Source organism: Wyeomyia smithii, chromosome 3, assembly GCF_029784165.1.
Source record: "Wyeomyia smithii strain HCP4-BCI-WySm-NY-G18 chromosome 3, ASM2978416v1, whole genome shotgun sequence".
In the NCBI taxonomy this organism is placed as follows: domain Eukaryota; kingdom Metazoa; phylum Arthropoda; class Insecta; order Diptera; family Culicidae; genus Wyeomyia; species Wyeomyia smithii.
The window spans coordinates 233,445,122-233,462,991 of NC_073696.1; the positions used below are offsets into that span (position 1 = coordinate 233,445,122).

At 36.3% G+C, this 17,870-nt stretch overlaps 3 protein-coding genes across 5 annotated transcripts in view; all 3 read right to left on the minus strand.

Annotated features, from left to right (window-relative positions):
- The window catches only part of LOC129733146 (WAS/WASL-interacting protein family member 2), a 30,145-nt gene extending 29,310 nt beyond the window's left edge, over window positions 1-835 (minus strand). For 2 of the 3 annotated variants that reach the window (XM_055694762.1, XM_055694758.1), the window contains exon 1: window positions 39-835. The gene's annotated coding sequence lies outside the window, so the exon portion shown is untranslated. The remainder of the gene's footprint in view (window positions 1-38) is intronic. The other variant, XM_055694760.1, reaches the window with a different exon arrangement.
- Window positions 836-3,497: 2,662 nt separating this feature from the next.
- Window positions 3,498-4,305, minus strand: LOC129733166 (biogenesis of lysosome-related organelles complex 1 subunit 1). The gene is made up of 4 exons (XM_055694791.1): window positions 4,119-4,305; window positions 3,989-4,061; window positions 3,710-3,842; window positions 3,498-3,642 (listed from the first exon to the last, which is right to left on the minus strand). Exons 1-4 carry the CDS (start codon window positions 4,177-4,179, stop codon window positions 3,541-3,543), a joined length of 369 nt encoding a protein of 122 aa, XP_055550766.1. The 5' UTR covers window positions 4,180-4,305; the 3' UTR covers window positions 3,498-3,540.
- A 4,268-nt stretch (window positions 4,306-8,573) lies between these two features.
- Window positions 8,574-11,735, minus strand: LOC129733149 (alpha-(1,6)-fucosyltransferase). The gene is made up of 3 exons (XM_055694765.1): window positions 10,003-11,735; window positions 9,785-9,938; window positions 8,574-9,730 (listed from the first exon to the last, which is right to left on the minus strand). The coding sequence occupies exons 1-3, from the start codon at window positions 11,079-11,081 to the stop codon at window positions 9,242-9,244; spliced, it is 1,722 nt and encodes a 573-aa protein (XP_055550740.1). The 5' UTR covers window positions 11,082-11,735; the 3' UTR covers window positions 8,574-9,241.
- Between the last annotated feature and the right edge of the window lie 6,135 nt (window positions 11,736-17,870).

The window sequence follows — 17,870 nt, forward strand, 5'->3', positions numbered from 1 at the left end:
TCCGTAATATGACTACGTATAGACAGACGATTACTCACCACCTGGTTTCGTCTTGCGGGCTTCCCTCCTGTTGCTGCTGCTGTTGCCACTTCCACCCCGTCCAACTCCACCGTCCGCCTGCTGCTGGAGCTGGCTCTGATGATGCAAAATTTTATCTTCCGTCGACTCCAGCTCCCCGTTTAAAAGTTGAGTCGTCCCGTAAGGGGCTTCTGCCGTGGTTCGCCTTCCAGAAACAATGAGCAGCCCAACCACTATCTAACCTTCGCTTATCTAATCTGGCTCTTCGGGCTCCACAAAATCACCACCAACTTGAGCTGATGTCGGTCACTCCGATTTTTTTGCTTCCGACTAGGAATTTCACAAATATTATTGGTTTTGATTAATCAAAAACGTATGTGCACACATACACAAACCCGAAGAAACTTTTTGCCTTCTCACATTCCGCTTCCTTCCCGCTCATCCATGCTCGCAGCCCGTATTTTACATCACTTTCTGGTGCACACTAACAATGACTGCTGCTGCGTTTTTCTCAACACACTTGTTCCGACGAAAATATTCCGGGATTTGGCAGGAGAAAAAACTAACTTTGCGACAAAATTCCAGGAAATCCGCAAATAACAAACCGAACAGCACCGTTTTTTCGACTGAACGCAACGAGAATCGGAACTTGAACAGAACGTAGGTTCCACTTTTCCGTTCTTTGATAGTGATTTCCGTCGTCGTATGTGCAGTTTCTGTGCGATCCCTCTACACTACACTGCCTTTGCTGCTGCTGGCCGAGCTAGCTAACGATTTGACGTCTGCACTTCGAAAAAGACCCGTTCGTTTTGATAGTTCGCTGTTTCTGCTGTCGGTCGACGTTCCAGGCGAAAACAAATGCGATGTTTTCGACGATGACAGCGATGAAAGTACTCATTTCAGGGTATGGTTTCGTATGAGTTGAAAGGTGTTATTCACAGTGTACGTTTATATTTTACAGCGCAACGACCGCAACATTATCAGCAGATTTCCTGGATTGAAAACGATAATGGCAGTCAAACCAGTTGTTTATTACCTTTTCAAAACAATTAATGTAAATGAACTAGGGATAAAATATCATAATTGCAAACTCCATTGTTCCAGCATAATCTTCTGAACGTTCTAATTAAATTAAGCCTACTACGTGCGGTTTAGTCTTTTTCACCAATCTGGACTCTAACTCATGTTATATTGATGGAAAGTCGTTGTTGAACGCATCTTAAATGTCAGTCACAGACGATGAAACAATAATAGTGGTTTCCAATCAGACTAAAGACCGCAACTAGGTCTTGTTTCGAGGTTCTCCGATCGGACTGAAACTTCCAGGGTTTGTTCATCTATATGATAGAACAATGTTTTGCATAATGTCAGATTTTTTGAAAAGGGGTAAGTGGGGTAAAAAAGGACGTCAAAAATTGATGTCCAAAAATTTCTAAAAACGTAAAATTGTTATAACTTTGTAAAAACTGAATCGATTTTCATGAAAATTGGCATGTTTATTCTACTCTATAAAGGGAACAAAATGAGGGTTAGCTATCGTGAATACATGATGAGATATTCGCATTTTTCTAAAAAAAGAAGGTGATTTTCACAGCAGTTTTTCTCTTACCAACAGAACTAGGATTAAAATCCAAATAATTCGTTTTGTAGTGCAACTCAAGAGCTTTCATTAGATATATTCAAAAAATGCGCCGTTATAAAGATGCCTGAGAAAATCCATTTTTTCTAAAACATGTTATTGACCATAATTTCGAATCCATTGTGCGAGAAGAGAAACTCCGTTTTGTGTCATTGTTCTTTATGCACTAATACACTAATGCAATAGTTTGCGGAAATTGAGGTTTTTGAAAAAGGGGTTAGTGGAGTAAACAGACTCTTCAAAATCTTGTATTCAGAAACTGCTAAAACCGTAAAATCGGCTTACACCCGAAGTTACACGATGAAATAAAAGGTTAGTTTTGTAGCTAACAGAAGTAGAATGAATGCCAACAAAGCCCTGCGATACTTTTCGTTGAACTTTTTTTAGTATGTCCTTTGAATAATTTAATAATCAAGGGGTCGAATGTAGTATAAAATCAAATAAACTCTATATTTCATTACCTTATTTTAATTCTGAATTATCATCATCAAACCACTCATCGAACATATTAGTGATTGCACTCAATGTATTTTCAAAGAATGCAGTTTTTCCTGTGGCTCTGGTATAAGCAAAACAAACCTTATAAAAAACAATGTTTGAGAATTGATTGATTTAATCATTAAAAACCAATATTCATGACGCTCTCGTACGTTTATCAATGCTTAATCTTTACTAACTTGAATTAGCTCAAACTGAAAAAAAAGCAAAGCTTTGGTGCTACATTCCGATACGGAGCTCGACTTTCTGTTTATTATATACAGACTGTCTGTGTTAGCTCAAGCTTATTTTGCCTATATAACGTAGAAAAGTGGGCGAATGACGATTTTATTTGTTTTACCGATAAATACATTTCCGGTTTGAATTGTCTAATTCCTGCAGAAGAGTGTACTTTTAACCACATTCCTTTATGAGCATCTTTCGGTGAAGCTTTTTTCCTTATGGTAATTTGATTCTTTGATGTGCCCTACATTAAAAAAGGCTCAACAGAAAGTATCGCGTGGTTTTATTGATACTTGTTTATTCTCCTGTTGGCTCCAAAAATAACCTGTCATTCCATCGAGTAACTTCGAATGTAAGCCGAGAGTAATCATTTTACGATTTGAGCAGTTTCTAAATATAAGATTTTGAAGAGCCTGTTTACCCCACTAACCCCTTTCCTAAAAATCTAAAATTTTGCAAACTATTGCATTAAAGCATTAACAAACATAACCTGAAAATTATAGCTCAATGGAAAAATAATGACACAAAACAGAGTTTCTCTTCTCACAAAAGGGATTCGAAATTATGGTCAATAACATGTTATAGAAAAAATGGATTTTCTCAGGCATCTTTATAACGGCGCATTTTTTGAATATATCTAATGAAAGCTCTTGAGTTGCACTACAAAACGTATTATTTGGATTTTAATCCTAGATCTGTTGGCAAGAAAAAAACTGCTGTGAAAATCACCTTTTTTTAGAGAAATGCGAATATCTCATCATGTATTCACGATAGCAAGTTCCCTCATTTTGTTCCCTTTATAGAGTAGAACAAACATGCCAATTTTCTGAAAAACCGATTCAGTTTTCACAAAGTTATAACAATTTTACGTTTTTAGCTGTTTTTGGACACCATTTTTTGACGTGCTTTTTTACCCCACTTACCCCTTTTCAAAAATCTGATAATATGCAAAACATTGTTCTATTATATGGATAAACAAACCCTGAAAGTTTCAGTCCGATCGGAGAACCTCGATACAACCTCCCTTGTAAAGGTGGTTGCGGTTCTCGCGAACTGGCTCTTAAATGACAGGCAAGAAGCCAACATGATTGGAGATGTGTACACTTTTTATAACTTGAACAGCTTAACAAAGCAAATTTCATGTTTACAGTAAACTCAAACATTTATTTATCTCGACTTGTTTTATATGCAATCTCAAGTGCAGTTGTTATCACGTTCATATCATTTTCAATAGTTTTCGCCCAATTCTCCACATCACCGATTTCCTGAAAAATGAACAATAGTCGATGATTACCGCTTAATGAAAAATCATGTAGTTATCTAGTATAATACCTTTAGGGAACCGTTAAAGTTCTCGATCAGCGTCAACCACTGTTGCGTCTGTTTGGCAAAGTTTGTAGCGCCCACGTGAAGTTGCTTCGCTTCCGCATCCAATCGTTTTTGGTTTAGGTATGCCTGAGCGACACTGGAACGAATTTTCATGATTATCTAAAGTATTTTGTTTGAAACAATACATTTTTTGCCATTGTAGCTGAATCAGTCTTTGAGACTCAAATTCAATAGAAGGCTTGCAATGAAAAAAAAAAAATCTTGCAATTCATTAAAACTTACCCAACATTCAAATGGTCTACAAGATTCTGGGTCAGCTCATTAGCCGAGAGGATGGCTTCCTTTCTTCGTTTTTCTAGCAAAGTGAAAAGAGTTGAGTATTCAGTGCATTAGACATGAAAATAAATTGTACCTTGTTCTTCCTTTTTCGCTGCTTGTCGGGCTTGGTGATCTTTAATCATAGCGGACAACATATTGATGAGATATGTTGGCCAGAGAGCTTTCTAAGTTATTTCACGTAAAACTGTGGTGTAAAGTTACGATGTCTGGTCAGCGCTGCTCTACATTGAAAACATAAACAAACAACGATAATGACGATGATTGCTTTAGCTGTCAATGAAATCTTACCAAGGGGTCCATACCCGTTAGAGTTACCAAAATGGTGACAAAATATTTTCGTATAAAATTTTTATGCATTACCGAGTTTGAGAATCATTAAGTGTGCATACTAAAATTTGGTAATTAGGAATTTTCAATTTTGTGATTTGAAAACGGAAAAAATTTAAATAAACAGAAGAATTTGTGATATAGGCAACTCTCTCTGGAAGATGAGATGCCTGTTAAGTGAGATGATTGTGAGAATAGGGTGTCTTTAATATAAATCTATATGTTATAACTGATAAGATTGCTGCGACTCAAAGAACTATTCTAAGACTGATCGATTGTAATTGGTAACAAAATTGTAATTGTAATTGTGTAGTATAGAAGGGGGCCTAGGGCCAGGTCTCCAGTGTATACACCGTCCATGCTATACTAGTAGAATATTGGAGATGGAACAATAAAGCGATCAGGCGGATCAAAATAGTATTGTCCAACTTACTGATTTGAGACAGAACGGCAATACTAGATTTTTGCACGAATCATTGTAATTGAGCATGATATCGTGCAACCCTCAAGCACTTCCACTATCTCATTTCGAGTAAATCACTAGCCATACATAATAAGACATTGCACAGTGGTTTAAAAGTCGATTTTGACGCGTCAAATTGATAACTCCACGTACGTTGAATATACAATTATGACGTCTTCAGCAAAAATGGTGGGTAAGACCTCCTGCATCTTTTGGTGCTATGAGATTTGTGATTAATCTCCCCAAAAGTGAGATGAAAAATTTATTTTTTTTGCTCCATCGAGATACAGAGCTGGTGTCTTCGGTAAAGTTATAGGTATAACCAATACGACCAACTTTGCCGAAGACAAAAAATTCGTATCTGCTACTCAAATTGACTTAGAGAGTTTTTATTGAAAATAGACTTGTCAATACACATTTTTCAATGAAACATATTTTTTCTATTTTCTAGGCCTTCACTATGTTCTACAAAGTTGTCAGTAGCATCAATATACACAACTGTCTGGAAGGTATTATATTCGTATTGTTTGAAAAACTATGAGTTATGGGCTATTTTTTATTTTTTTTTGACATATTGCAAATCACTGTATCTTTCTTAGGGGCAGGTAGATGCAGATTCGGTAGTAAGCATATAAAAGTATAACAATAGAACTTTCAAACGCTGGAGGTTTCGCTAGTCCACGACTTTCTGCTGATGATTTGTGTTCATAACAAAAAACCTCGTTTCTACCCTCTTAAATGATTTAACCAGGTAAAATACTAATATTGTAAACCAAGATACCACGTAATAAGTTCGTATCTATGGTGACCATCCTACCAAGCGTGGTTAAAGTATTTCAGAACATGTAAATTGCATATGCTTGTTTTTGGTTCACCTCGAAGGTTCTCAATCAAAAACAATAAACATAATACTAAGTTGATATCTGTAGAACAAGCAAAGAACGGAAATTGCAAGCAGGATAATAGCAAATATAAAACCACTATCATCAATTACAGTTTAACTGTTGCCTCTTGTTGAATTTTGTTTGGTGGTATTTTTTTTTTAATACTATTGCATTCAGTAGTAACTATTAATTAATATTGTCGACCACCATGCAGATGTCGGTTTCGACACATTCGAACTAGCAGCAACATAACATCATCAAGTAACAGTTTCTTGTGATTTTTGGCCATCCGCGAATGGACATTACTACGGGGTCTGATGAAGCAAGCAGCCAGTTCATCCAAAAGCTTTACGAGTATTGAATTCTCGATATCTGTTGAATTAAAGTTTTGAAAATAACTTGATACATTCGTAAGGTAAATTCATGTACCTTTCCTAATTCTTGTTCGTTACTTCCTGAGCCTCTTCTAAAAGCTGGCGGAGTGAAACATTGAAATGGATGATTACGGCCAACCCATGCATTAATACATTGTGGACGCTTGTTGGTAGATAAAATCGCGGGTACAAACATACCAGCAGATGCTCAGTTGCACAACAGTAAATAAGTGTTTCCGAAGAGGCTCAGAATATGTTAGAGAAGTGGTTCCCAATCTTTTTGGGTACGCGGCTCCTTTTACTGAACACAAAAAGCTCCGCGGCCGCCTTCGCGAAGCACAGAGAGCATTGCTGCCCCCCAAAAGAATTTCAGATACAAGATTGCAATACGAGGCTGCGTTTTTCAGTCTCATATTGTCCTGCAAGTCTAATTTGTTTCACGTCTTAGTCCTAATAGACAGAATAATTGAAAATCCGCTTTCACAAAAACACCTAGAAAGAAATTTTGATAGCCTATCAAATTTACCAACAATTTCGCAGCCCCCCTAGATGAGCCTCGTGGCTTCCTTCCATGTGAACCAAAAACAAGGATATGCAATTTACATGTTCTAAAATACTTTAACCACGCTTGGTAGGATGGTCACCATAGATACGAACTTATTACGTGGTATCTTGGTTTACAATATTAGTATTTTACCTGGTTAAATCATTAAAGAGGGTAAAAACGAGGTTTTTTGTTATGAACACAACTCATCAGCAGAAAGTCGTGGACTAGCGAAACCACCTGCGTTTGGAAGTTCTATTGTTATACTTTTATATGCTTACTACCGAATCTGCATCTACCTGCCCCTAAGAAAGATACAGTGATTTAAAATATGGCGAAAAAAAATAGCCCATAACTCATAGTTTTTCAAAAATACGAATATAGTACCTTCCAGACAGTTGTGTATATTGATGCTACTTACAACTTTGTAGAATATAGTGAAGGCCTAGGAAATAGAAAAAAATATGTTTCATTGAAAAATATGTTTTGACATGTCTATTTTCCATAAAAACTCTTTAAGTCAATTTGAGTAGCAGATACGAATTTTTTGTCTTCGGCAAAGTTGGTCGTAATGGTTATACCTATAACTTTACCGAAGACACCAACCCTGTATCTCGATGGAGCAAAAAATTAAATTTTTCATCTCACTTTTGGGGAGATTAATCACAAATCTCATAGCACCAAAAGATGCAGGAGGTCTTACCCACCATTTTTGCTGAAGACGTCATAATTGTATATCCAACGTACGTGGAGTTATCAATTTAGCGCGTCAAAATGGACTTTTAAACCACTGTGCGTTGGTTGGGATGCACTTGTAATGCATTTAAAAAATTTGATAAAAATAATAATGATATTAAAATAACAATAATAATAATGTCTGACTCATTATTGTATAGAAGAAGAGAAAAGAGAAAAAAGGATATAATAAATAATGGTACACTAAGGCCTCTGCCAGGTCGAACGCCAACGCGAGCGATCGGGCGAAACTCCTGCCGTAGGCCAATGAACAGCTCTACCTATGGCTGTTTATTTACCCGCGGCAAGAATTCCGACCGACCGCCCGGGTCAGCATCCAACATGACAGAGGCCTAATGTCTCCCCTTACACTTTTTTACGCGGATTTCGGAATTTATGTGTTTTTACGCGGTATTCCCTGCATATAGAAAGACTTCAATAATGTCAGTATGAAATCAACAAAATATATTTTGTATATTTTTATGGACTCAACAACTCAAAACTCAGTTTCGAGTGAACCGTTTTTGAAAACTTTTTTCATTTCCGTGAAAACTTTAAATTTTAAGACTTCCTGTTTTGGTTGAACCTGTTCAGATAATGAGCAAGGTATACGAGTTGTAATCTCATTTTGTGGTCTTTTTAGAATATTTTAAATTTGAGCTACAAAGGCACATCTCCTTAAAACTCTGGATTTTTTGTGAATTTTGAAACGGGTCTTTGTGAGATAAAATTTAATCGTATTTAGCATCGTTTGCCATTGAAAACTCAAAATTGCATAATTTTAAGCCGCGCCAACACCGAATCTAACCGACGATTTATTTCTAAGGAAAAGTAGAAAAAAAAGAAAGACAATATAGAAAAAAAAGAGGAGAAAAAGAAAAAAAGCGAAGAACAAAAACAACAAAACGGTGGTTTGGTCCACGTGTGAGATCCATTCTTCGAAACTAGCCTTTTGTAAAATGAAAGCATATTTTAATAAGTAGAAGAATTCTCCCACATAGAAGATAGCCAAGAGAAGTCATAATAGGAAAAATGAAAAGTAATAGATGGCCAACTCTCTTCATCTCCCACTCCCATCCGTCACCCGGGAGTACGCGCCCTATAGGCTAACCACCAAGCCCAGGGTCGATTGTAATTGGTAACAAAATTGCTTTCAAATAAAATTGTGTATTCGCACCACGCGTTCCCATTTTCGCTCGAATCAATTCGAAAGTTCGTAAACTTCTTTATTTAGCTTGATCGTTCGAATCAGTCTTTTTATACGCATATGAAGGAAGAGTGACTTGGAATTATCGCCCTTATTCGCATATACGGCAATTTCCTCTGATTTGTGCGAAAACAAGAAATTTCTAAGCCTATTGTGTGGAATAAAAGTGCAGCATTAATCGTCGAATAACTGTATAACAAAAAATCAAAAAATGGCTGAGACATGACCAACGTTATAAAAAATATTAGAGTGTAGGGGTAACGAAAGTGTAGATCCAAATAGCATTACAATTCTACAACGGCTTCGTATACCCCGTGCAACTCGTTACAGAACCGTATCTGGTAATTGCTTTACTGCTTGTTCTTGTTTTGTTCGCTTGTATAAATTAATGCTTACTTTATTGGTAGGTCGTTTGCTGTTTCTTGTCTTGAACGCGTACACATTTATCTCTCAATCATCGCCCAATAAAATTTAGCAAATCTATAGGTTTTACGTTCTACTAATTCACTTGACTCTGACAGTGTTCTAACACTCATACACACATATTGATCTTTGCTCTATTCTGCACGGGTTACTTAACTTATAACGTAACATTTTTTTGAGAATGTTTTAAAGTTTTCTTTAAATGCCAACCCGTTTTCTTACTGCGTCTTTCTCGTCTATCATTTCACATTGGGATAAGTCGGTAAATCTACCACCTCTATTTTATCGTTAACTTTAAAGGAAGGGAACAAGCCGACCTGGCTCGTGCGAACATTTTTACCCTTGGAAAATCCGTTCCAATGGTTTCCCGCTACTCCTACAAGATCACCCTTGCGCAGGTGGATTTCGTCATGATTTTTCGGATTATGCGGCAACACTACCTCCCGGTTATGCGCATTTTGGCCACCGTAGTAGTAGATATCATCGAGCGATTTAAACCGGTGTGATGCGTCCGGGTACATGCTTTGCATGATTTCGTAGGCCACGCGGCAAACCTGCGAGCTGAAGGTGCACACCAGGTAGTCGCTCAGGGAGAGCAGATGGATGTCCAGTATAATGCCATTCAGCGAAGAGTCCGTGTAGCGCGTTGACACTGCCGCTACTTTGGCCACGTCGGGATCGCCAATCACTTCGTAGTGGGGATACTTAGATTTTGCTTCTTCGATGACCTGCAAATAAAACAAAAATGAAAATACTGGAACTGATATAACGCTTATACATACCTTCGGGTCATCGCTGGCAACAAAAACTCTCCGTTTATCCACCGATTCCACCATCTCCAGCTGATCGTAATATTCGTCAACTGCCATCATGTACTCTTCAATTCCGTGAAAGGCTGCCTCGGTTCCAACCTTATCCGTTCGTCTGACGTGAATCCTTTCGAAAATAAATAAAATCTATAAATAAACTGTGACAAACGAAAAACACTTTATAAACTCACCCTACAATCGGCTTGCGGAAGCCAAGTTTTTCAATCCCATTCTCCAACATCTGTCGTGTTTCACCGGTCGGCTTGAGCAGGTACTTCAGGAACTGACCGATCCACCACACGATCGGATCACCGTGCAGCTTCATCAGCCGAGGGGCCAGATCGGCTGGAATGGCCAACGGCAGGTAGGGTGGTCTCGGATTTAACGAATCGATAATTGGCACAGTCAAAACCTGCGTATCGCGTGTTCCTGGCCAGCTGGCATGAGTCGCACCGTTAGCATCCGAGCAGGTGTCGGAAAGTGGCTGGAAAACCTCCTCCCAGCCAGCCTTGTGGTAGCGCCATCCTTTCGACTTCAGAATCAGTGTTCGCTCGGTCGCGTAGGCCATAATAAAACAGTAAACGACGTGATGTAACTGACAGCCGTAACCGCAGCCCTTATTTAATCGACATACTAACTTACGGGCAGTACTACAATCCTCCGGGTTTTGGAGATAGGTTAGCCGTTTCTGGACTAGATCACTCAGATCCTTCGATTCTCTGTAACGCCAAAATTCGTACCCGTCGCTAGCCCGCATTAAATCCATGTCATTCAGTAGCGAACGTTTGTGTTCCATGGCAAGCGATAGGAAATTTTCCAACGGAACTGCCACATCAGGCGAATTTCGTCGTGCTATTTTGGAAGCTTTATCAACTTCGGAATGTAAATAGTTCCATAGTTCTTCTGTGTTGCTGGCAACTCTCCGTCGCAGCTGTTCGTACTCCAGTGAGGGAACCCCTTTAAAGCGTCCAGCTCCTGCTCCGTGAATCTGCAGCTTATTACCAAGTTCGTCAACGAACTTTTGTTTCCGGTTGTAGGACGTGTCACTGAGGTAATCATCGATTAGGTTTCGCAACTCTTGATCGACCTGTTTGGATTTCTCCAGATAGGCTAACGCCTGGTTGAGCCTTCGGACGGTGTCTTCGCCATCGTTGCCATTTCCGGTGTTCAGTTTGGAGTAGAAAATCACCACTAGAAACACCCAAACAGCAATAAATACCACCAGCCCGCGAACCCAGTTGTTCCATCCTACTAGCTGCCGGAGAATCATTGTGTTTTCTTCAAAAAATGCATAAAAACTACCGTGAAATGTTAACACTAGCTTCGTGTGTTATTCACCGGCGTAGGAACTACATAAATGGAATTGCACCTGATTTAAATTTTAACCACATCGCTGTTAAACTTAGTCGAAACAATGACGTGTACTTTTTTATACCAGGGAATTGTTATCAAACCGGGAGCTGCGTAAGCCCGAATTTGTGATGTTCTATATCAGTACTTGCCTCTGGTTTTTCAAATAGCAATCTAGATTGCGTCTTCTTTTTGCACATCTGCAGTGGGCGGAAAGTTTCCCTTCATTTGCGATGTTTGTGATAGTAGCGCACAATAATCTGCAACAATGTATTGACAACACCGATGGAGATTCTCCTTCTCTGCGATGATGAATAGAATAGTGTACTTTCCACTTGAGCTATTTTTATATATAACACTGCATTTGTTTCTTTTGTTATTCAAATGCGAACTGATTGAAGCCTACCGTGGCTAACCTTTTCCATACAATTTACAGTGTCGTAGCAACAAATAAAGCTGTTATATACGTTGACTTTTTCCTCGCGTTTGCAAAGCTGTGAAATGTGTGAAATTCAGCCAATCCAGTCCAGCAGCAGATTAAACACGAGTCAAGATGAGTCTACTAACACTACTAAACCACCAGAGGCATGTTGCTGGTGGGCAGGGTTGCCACATTTAAATCTGTGTTTTCCCTTGAAAAAATCTGAGCATCTGTATCTGGAACAAAAATATCTGTAAAAAAAAATCTGTATTGTTTAAACATAAAGAACTTTGTTTGTTTTTTATGGTACATAAACGAAATTTTTAGCTTAAAATGTGTGAGGAGTTGAAAATATGTTCAATTTGCTTAATATTTAATGAAATAAAATTTGGATTGTTTTTAAAAATTAATGTCAATTTCGAAAAATCTGTAAATCTGTACATTTCGACGAAAATCTGTATATCTGTATATGCAAATTCTGTACCGATACTTCGGCCAAAAATCTGTAAAATACAGATTAATCTGTACATGTGGCATCCCTGCTGGTGGGTGGACAGAAAAATTTGATCGCCCAGGTGACAGTAAAAGCAGATTTGACACATGTGTGTGTCTGTATCATTTTGTAGCCCCTCGTACAGAAGCTGGAAATGGTTTTGGTCACAGGGTTACATCAAGTCGAAGGTAATCATGTATTGTTGATCATCGATTATTTGATTATTGATAAACTTCCCGATAAGATAAATTTCCAGGGAAGTGTCGGTCTAAATAAAACTCCAATACTTAAATCTGATAACAAAAAAGTCAGTATTGACTGCTGCAGCCCTTTGTATAAGAAAATCTCGTACAAAATGTTTTCACGCGCAAGAAAAACACAAATTAAACTTTTTTTATTCCGTTCGAAAACCAAAAAAAAAAAATTATTTAGAAAAATTGTAAGTGAAGGATGGCATCTCATTCACTTGTGCTTACTTAATTTTAAGGGGGAACCCTACTCTGAAAATTGAAAAATTGTGAATTTTCGAGATATTTTTTTTCGGATATTTAGAGAAAGGTGAAGTGTTAGAGTATTTTGGCTATTGATTGGGGTATATTTGAAGATGTATTTTGCTTGTCGTGGACTATATTTAAGTGAATATTACGCTGTTGACAGCATTTTGTACGAAACCATGTTTTTTTTTTCAACTGGTGGTACGCTTTTCTCAGCATCTGCTGAACTGATTTGGCTGAATTTTTTTTGGCATGTAGAAACGTATTATCTAACTTGTTACATAGCCGTTTTTCGCTATCTGAATTTTCAATGTTTTATGAATTTTTAAATAGCGATTTTTCATGAAAAAAAGTTTTTTTTTCTAAATTGACCGCCATTTTGGCAATTTTTGGAATTTTCTAAAACGACTATGTAACAAGTTAGATAATCCATTTTTACAAGCATAAAAAAATTTCAGCGAAATCGGTTCGATAGATGCTGAGAAAAACGTACCACCAGTTGAAAAACATGGTTTTGAGAGGAACGCTGCCAACAGCGTAATACTCACTATATTTGTATCCAAGATATGTAAAATATATCTCCAAATATACCATAATCAACAGCCAAAATACCCGAACACATCACTTTACTTTAAACATCCCCCTTAAACTTGCGCGTCGATAACACTGGTAAACACAGGCCCTGTGCCCAGAAAAAAAAAAAGATTATAACTTTTTAACCATTCCTGTGAAGTCTGGTGCCCCTAGCAAAGATAAGATTATGTTTTAAGAAACTTTCATGAGTTTTCCCGTAAGCAAACCCAGAAGCGACGAACCCGGAGAGCAATTACTTTGCGGCCTTTTGACGCTCTTCTGAATTCACTAGGGGCACCAAAATTTACAGAAATGGTTGAAAAGTTATAATCTTTCTTTTTTTTTGGGGGGGGGGGGGGGCACAGGGCCTGTGGGGGTTTTTATCGACCATTGTAATCTGACAGTTACAGTAAATTTTCACTTTAATCAAAGTGTATACTGATGGATTTCACTTCAAAAAATGCAATCGTAAAATACAAACGTGATTTAAAAAACGAGTCATTAAATGAGCATTTTAATGAAGTGTATTTGCGATTTTCCAGTCGCATAAAACTGATTTGCATGGTTTTTGCTCAAAAAGTGCCCTGCCCCTTCGAAAGTTGGCGCGTATGTACGCAACCATGTGTTATACAAATACACAAGAAGTGAGATCAAAAATTCCAAGTGTGGAGAGTAAACCATCTCATGCGTAGTACCACAAACCCAAACTAGGTATAAATTTTCAAGAATAGTATAAATTTTCTCTCATACAGAATGTTAGGAAGCTCACTTAAAATCCGTCGTTACACAGTGGAGTAGAAAATGGTGAATCTTACTACTAAATGAAGGCACAGCTTATTGCTTTTAAAGTGAAATAGAAGCTAAACTCAAAGAGTTAGATGCTTGGTGTCAAAAAACAACTAATAGAGTAGACTTCAATGTTTAATGTGGTTAACAACAAAACTCATATTTATCACACATTTCAGTGAGAAAATTGCAGTTTAGTTCTTAAAAAAACATTTGATTTCACAATTGTTCCTTTCTAAGTGTTTTTATTTTCTCTAATTAGACGTTTTTAAGACACTATTGAGTACGAAATCTTCTCAGCTTTCCAACGATACCAACAGAATTGAGCTAGCTATTATGCTTCTTGTGCTAAACTTCGTTAATGGCAAACATAACCGAAAACTGTAAAAGAGAATAAAAAAATTAAAAAATAAATAAAATTCTAGCCATACTCTGTGAAAAATCGACACGTTACTGCGAAGTGAATTCCACTTACATCTGTGCTAATAGACAAAACATTTCATAACTACAAAATCACAGCACAAAATCGCGTGTTTTACACTTCAATTTGTTAAGTCATGCATACCGAAATCAATCTTCTTACACTCAGATTTCAATGCTCACACACGTCAAATACCAAAACACATTAAAATACCGTGGATTCCAATTAAAATCGATATGGGTTGACATAAAAAAATGATTAGGTTTGTTTATTGACTTTCATATGTAAAGAGCATTATGGATTAGCGTGCGATTTATTTTCAGTGTATGCGCAGAAGGAGTTTTTTTTTCATTAAATAGGGTCCTCTATCACCCCTTAAAGAATTCCAAGTGAGCTCCCTAACACCCTGTATGAGACGGTCGGTAGTTTGTCCTAAAACAACTGATATACAGCAAACGTCCTATAGATGCCAGTTGACTTTTTTCGAATAAATACTTCTATAGATGGAACAAAAAACAAGACTCAACGTTCGTTTTCAGTACAACGTGCACTTACAATAAATAAGATATTGTGTGTAAATATTTTAAATGAAATGAAAAGTTTCATTGTTTACTTTAATGCACTTTACGAAATAACTACATTTTTTGTTTATGACTTACACTAGTTGAGCGTTCCCGGCGATGCTCGGGATCAAAGGTTTTAAATTTGAGAATCATTTTTTATAATTCATTACTGCTTTAGCACAACTTACTTGAAAAATATTTCACATCTTATACGTTCATCATTACTTTAAATACTTCAATATTTTGAGAACAAAACACACATAAACTGGAATCCGCCATATCGGATTTCCAAACGACGTATGGAGTTCCACTTTCGGAATTATTGAAATGGTTGGTCAAATAGTCATCCCAGTTTCGAATATACCTATACTGGGTGATATTCGGGCTATTTCAATCGTTTACAGTGAAACCTCTTTTAGGAAATTAAAGTAAGTAAGAAGAATTGAGCTTGACCATTCATGCTTATTTCTCCTCTATAATGAAATCTAAAGAGATGCTTGTGATTTTTTTTAAAACGAAAATGTTTGTTGGTGTCCAAGGAACACGTTTGAGAAAAAGTGAAGGTTTTCTGATAACTAGCAATTGTGCTTTAATCCACAAAACTATGTAGAAAATAAAAAATGACTTTCAATGCTTAAGTCGCCTCTTAATCTATGTTCAAACCAATGAAATGGGACCTTTCCTCCAGCTTAATGTTCCAAGATCTAGTTTGGGTAAAAGTAAAAAAGTAAATCGAATCCCGTAATGTGTTACTATTCACAAATCGACGAATACATCAGAAATGTAAATTTTTTATGCTCGACTCGCACTGATTCAAAACATGGATTTCTCTGCAAAAAAAAATATTTGGAAATGGTAAAGAAACAACAAACATTTTATTGAAAGAAAAATCACATGTCTTCGTTTTGAATTTTGATTTAGATGCGATTTGAGCTTATGCTTAAAAAGTCAAAGTTTTGCATGTATTATATGTTTTCCAAAAAAATCAAAGAGAGTATTTTAAGGTGTTTCTTTGTATGCAGAAAATCATCTTCAAAAATGCTTCATCAACTTTTAGCAATAAGATACGTGTTATTTTTTCTCAAATGTCTTTCCTGAACATTAACTAACCTTTTATTGGAAAACAATCACATACCATAGCTTTGAATTTTGATTTGCAGACAAATTGAGCCTAAATATTCATGATTTTGCACGTTTTACTTAGTTTTGTGAATAATATCTACATTTTAAGTAATCAGATACCTATCATTTCTTCTCAAATGTCGTTCCTGAACATGAACGAACATTTCATAGAAAAAAATCATATGTCATCGCTTTGAGTTATGATTTAGAGACAAATTAAGCCTAAAAATCATGGTTTGGCTTTTTTCACGTAATTTTGTGATTATTAACTCAAGTTTTAGTAATCAAATACCTGTTATTTTTACTCGAATGTCTTTCTTGAACATCAAAGAACTTTTTAATGAAAAAAAAAATCACATGTCATCTCTTTGAGTTTCGATTCGGAGACGAATTGAGTATAAAAAGTCATAATTTTGCATATCTTACGTAGTTTTGTGAATAATATTTCAAGTTTTAGTAATTGGCTATTGATTATTTTTCCTCGAATGTCTTTCCTGAACATTAACAAACATTTTAATGAAAAAAGGATCTCATGTCATCGCTTTGAATTTTGGTTTAGAGGTAAATTTAGCACAAAAAGTCACAATTTTGCATGTTCTACGTAGTTTTGTGAATAATATCTCAAGTTTTAGTAATCATATACCAATTTTTTTCCTCAAATGTCTTTCCTTAACATTACAAACATTTTAATGAATAAAGAATCACATGTCATTGCTTTGAATTTTGATTTAGACGCAAATTCAGCTTAAAAAGTCATAATTTTGCTTTTTTCTCGTAGTTTTGTGAATAAAATCTCAAATTTTAGTAATCAGCTATTAATTATTCTTCCTCAAATGTCTTTCCTGAACATTAACAAACATTTTAATGAAAAAAGGATCTCATGTCATCGCTTCGAATTTTGATTTAGAGCTAAATTCAGTATAAAAAGTCACAATTTTGCATGTTTTACGTAGTTTTGTGAATAATATCTCCAGTTTAGTAATCAGATACTAATTATTTTTCTTAGAATGTCTTTCCTGAACGTAACAAACATTTTAATGAAAAAAGAATCACATGTCATCGCTTTGAATTTTGATTTAGAGGCAAATTCAGCTTGAAAAGTCATAATTTTGCATGTTTTACGTAGTTTTGTGAATAATACCTCAAATTGTAGTAATCAGATACAAATTATTTTTCTCCAAATGTCTTTTCTGAACATCAGCGAACATTTTCCGGTTAAAAACCTTTATGTCACCGCTTATTTTTCTGATTTAGAACGATTTTGAATGATGATGATTACTGTACACCACAGAGGCAGAGGGAATAATATCAATAAGATCAAGCGTTACGGAATTCCATTTTTATATAGTAGAAGACTAGTTGAACGTTCCCGGCGATGCTCGGGATCAAAAGTTTCAAAGTTAGGAATCGTTTTTTATAACTCATTGCATTATTAGCACAACTCACTTCAAAAATATTTCACATCTTATACGTCCATCATCACTTTAAGTACTTTAACATTCTGAGAACGCACAAAATGGAAATACCCATATTGGATTGCATTTTGTGATTTGGGGATGTTTTACAGAAACTGGATTTCAAACTGACGTATGGAGTTCGGAAGTTTCGGAAGTATTGAAATGGTTGGCCAATAACCACAGAAGTCGTTATTTTGGAAAATGTTATGTGGGGTCATCCCAGTTCCGAATATACCACACTCGGGTGATAACCGGATATTCGTCAATCGTTCACAGTAAGAGGTTTTACTGTAACTTTTATGTAACTTTTAGAAGAAAGAAATCAAAGTAAGAAGAATTTAGCGTGACCACTCATGCTTAGTTCACCTCTATAATCATA

What these genes read in the sequence shown, in the direction of transcription:
- LOC129733166 (XM_055694791.1), bottom strand. Translation starts at nt 4,179, where the DNA reads ATGTTGTCCGCTATGATTAAAGATCACCAAGCCCGACAAGCAGCGAAA. An exon ending in GTAGACCATTTGAATGTTGG is followed by an intron (nt 3,843 to 3,988) that starts GTAAGTTTTAAT and finishes AATTCGTTCCAG; the next exon opens with TGTCGCTCAGGCATACCTAA. An exon ending in ACTTTAACGGTTCCCTAAAG is followed by an intron (nt 3,643 to 3,709) that starts GTATTATACTAG and finishes TTCATTTTTCAG; the next exon opens with GAAATCGGTGATGTGGAGAA.
- LOC129733149 (XM_055694765.1), bottom strand. Translation starts at nt 11,081, where the DNA reads ATGATTCTCCGGCAGCTAGTAGGATGGAACAACTGGGTTCGCGGGCTG. An exon ending in TTCCGCAAGCCGATTGTAGG is followed by an intron (nt 9,939 to 10,002) that starts GTGAGTTTATAA and finishes TATTTTCGAAAG; the next exon opens with GATTCACGTCAGACGAACGG. An exon ending in TTGCCAGCGATGACCCGAAG is followed by an intron (nt 9,731 to 9,784) that starts GTATGTATAAGC and finishes TTTTATTTGCAG; the next exon opens with GTCATCGAAGAAGCAAAATC.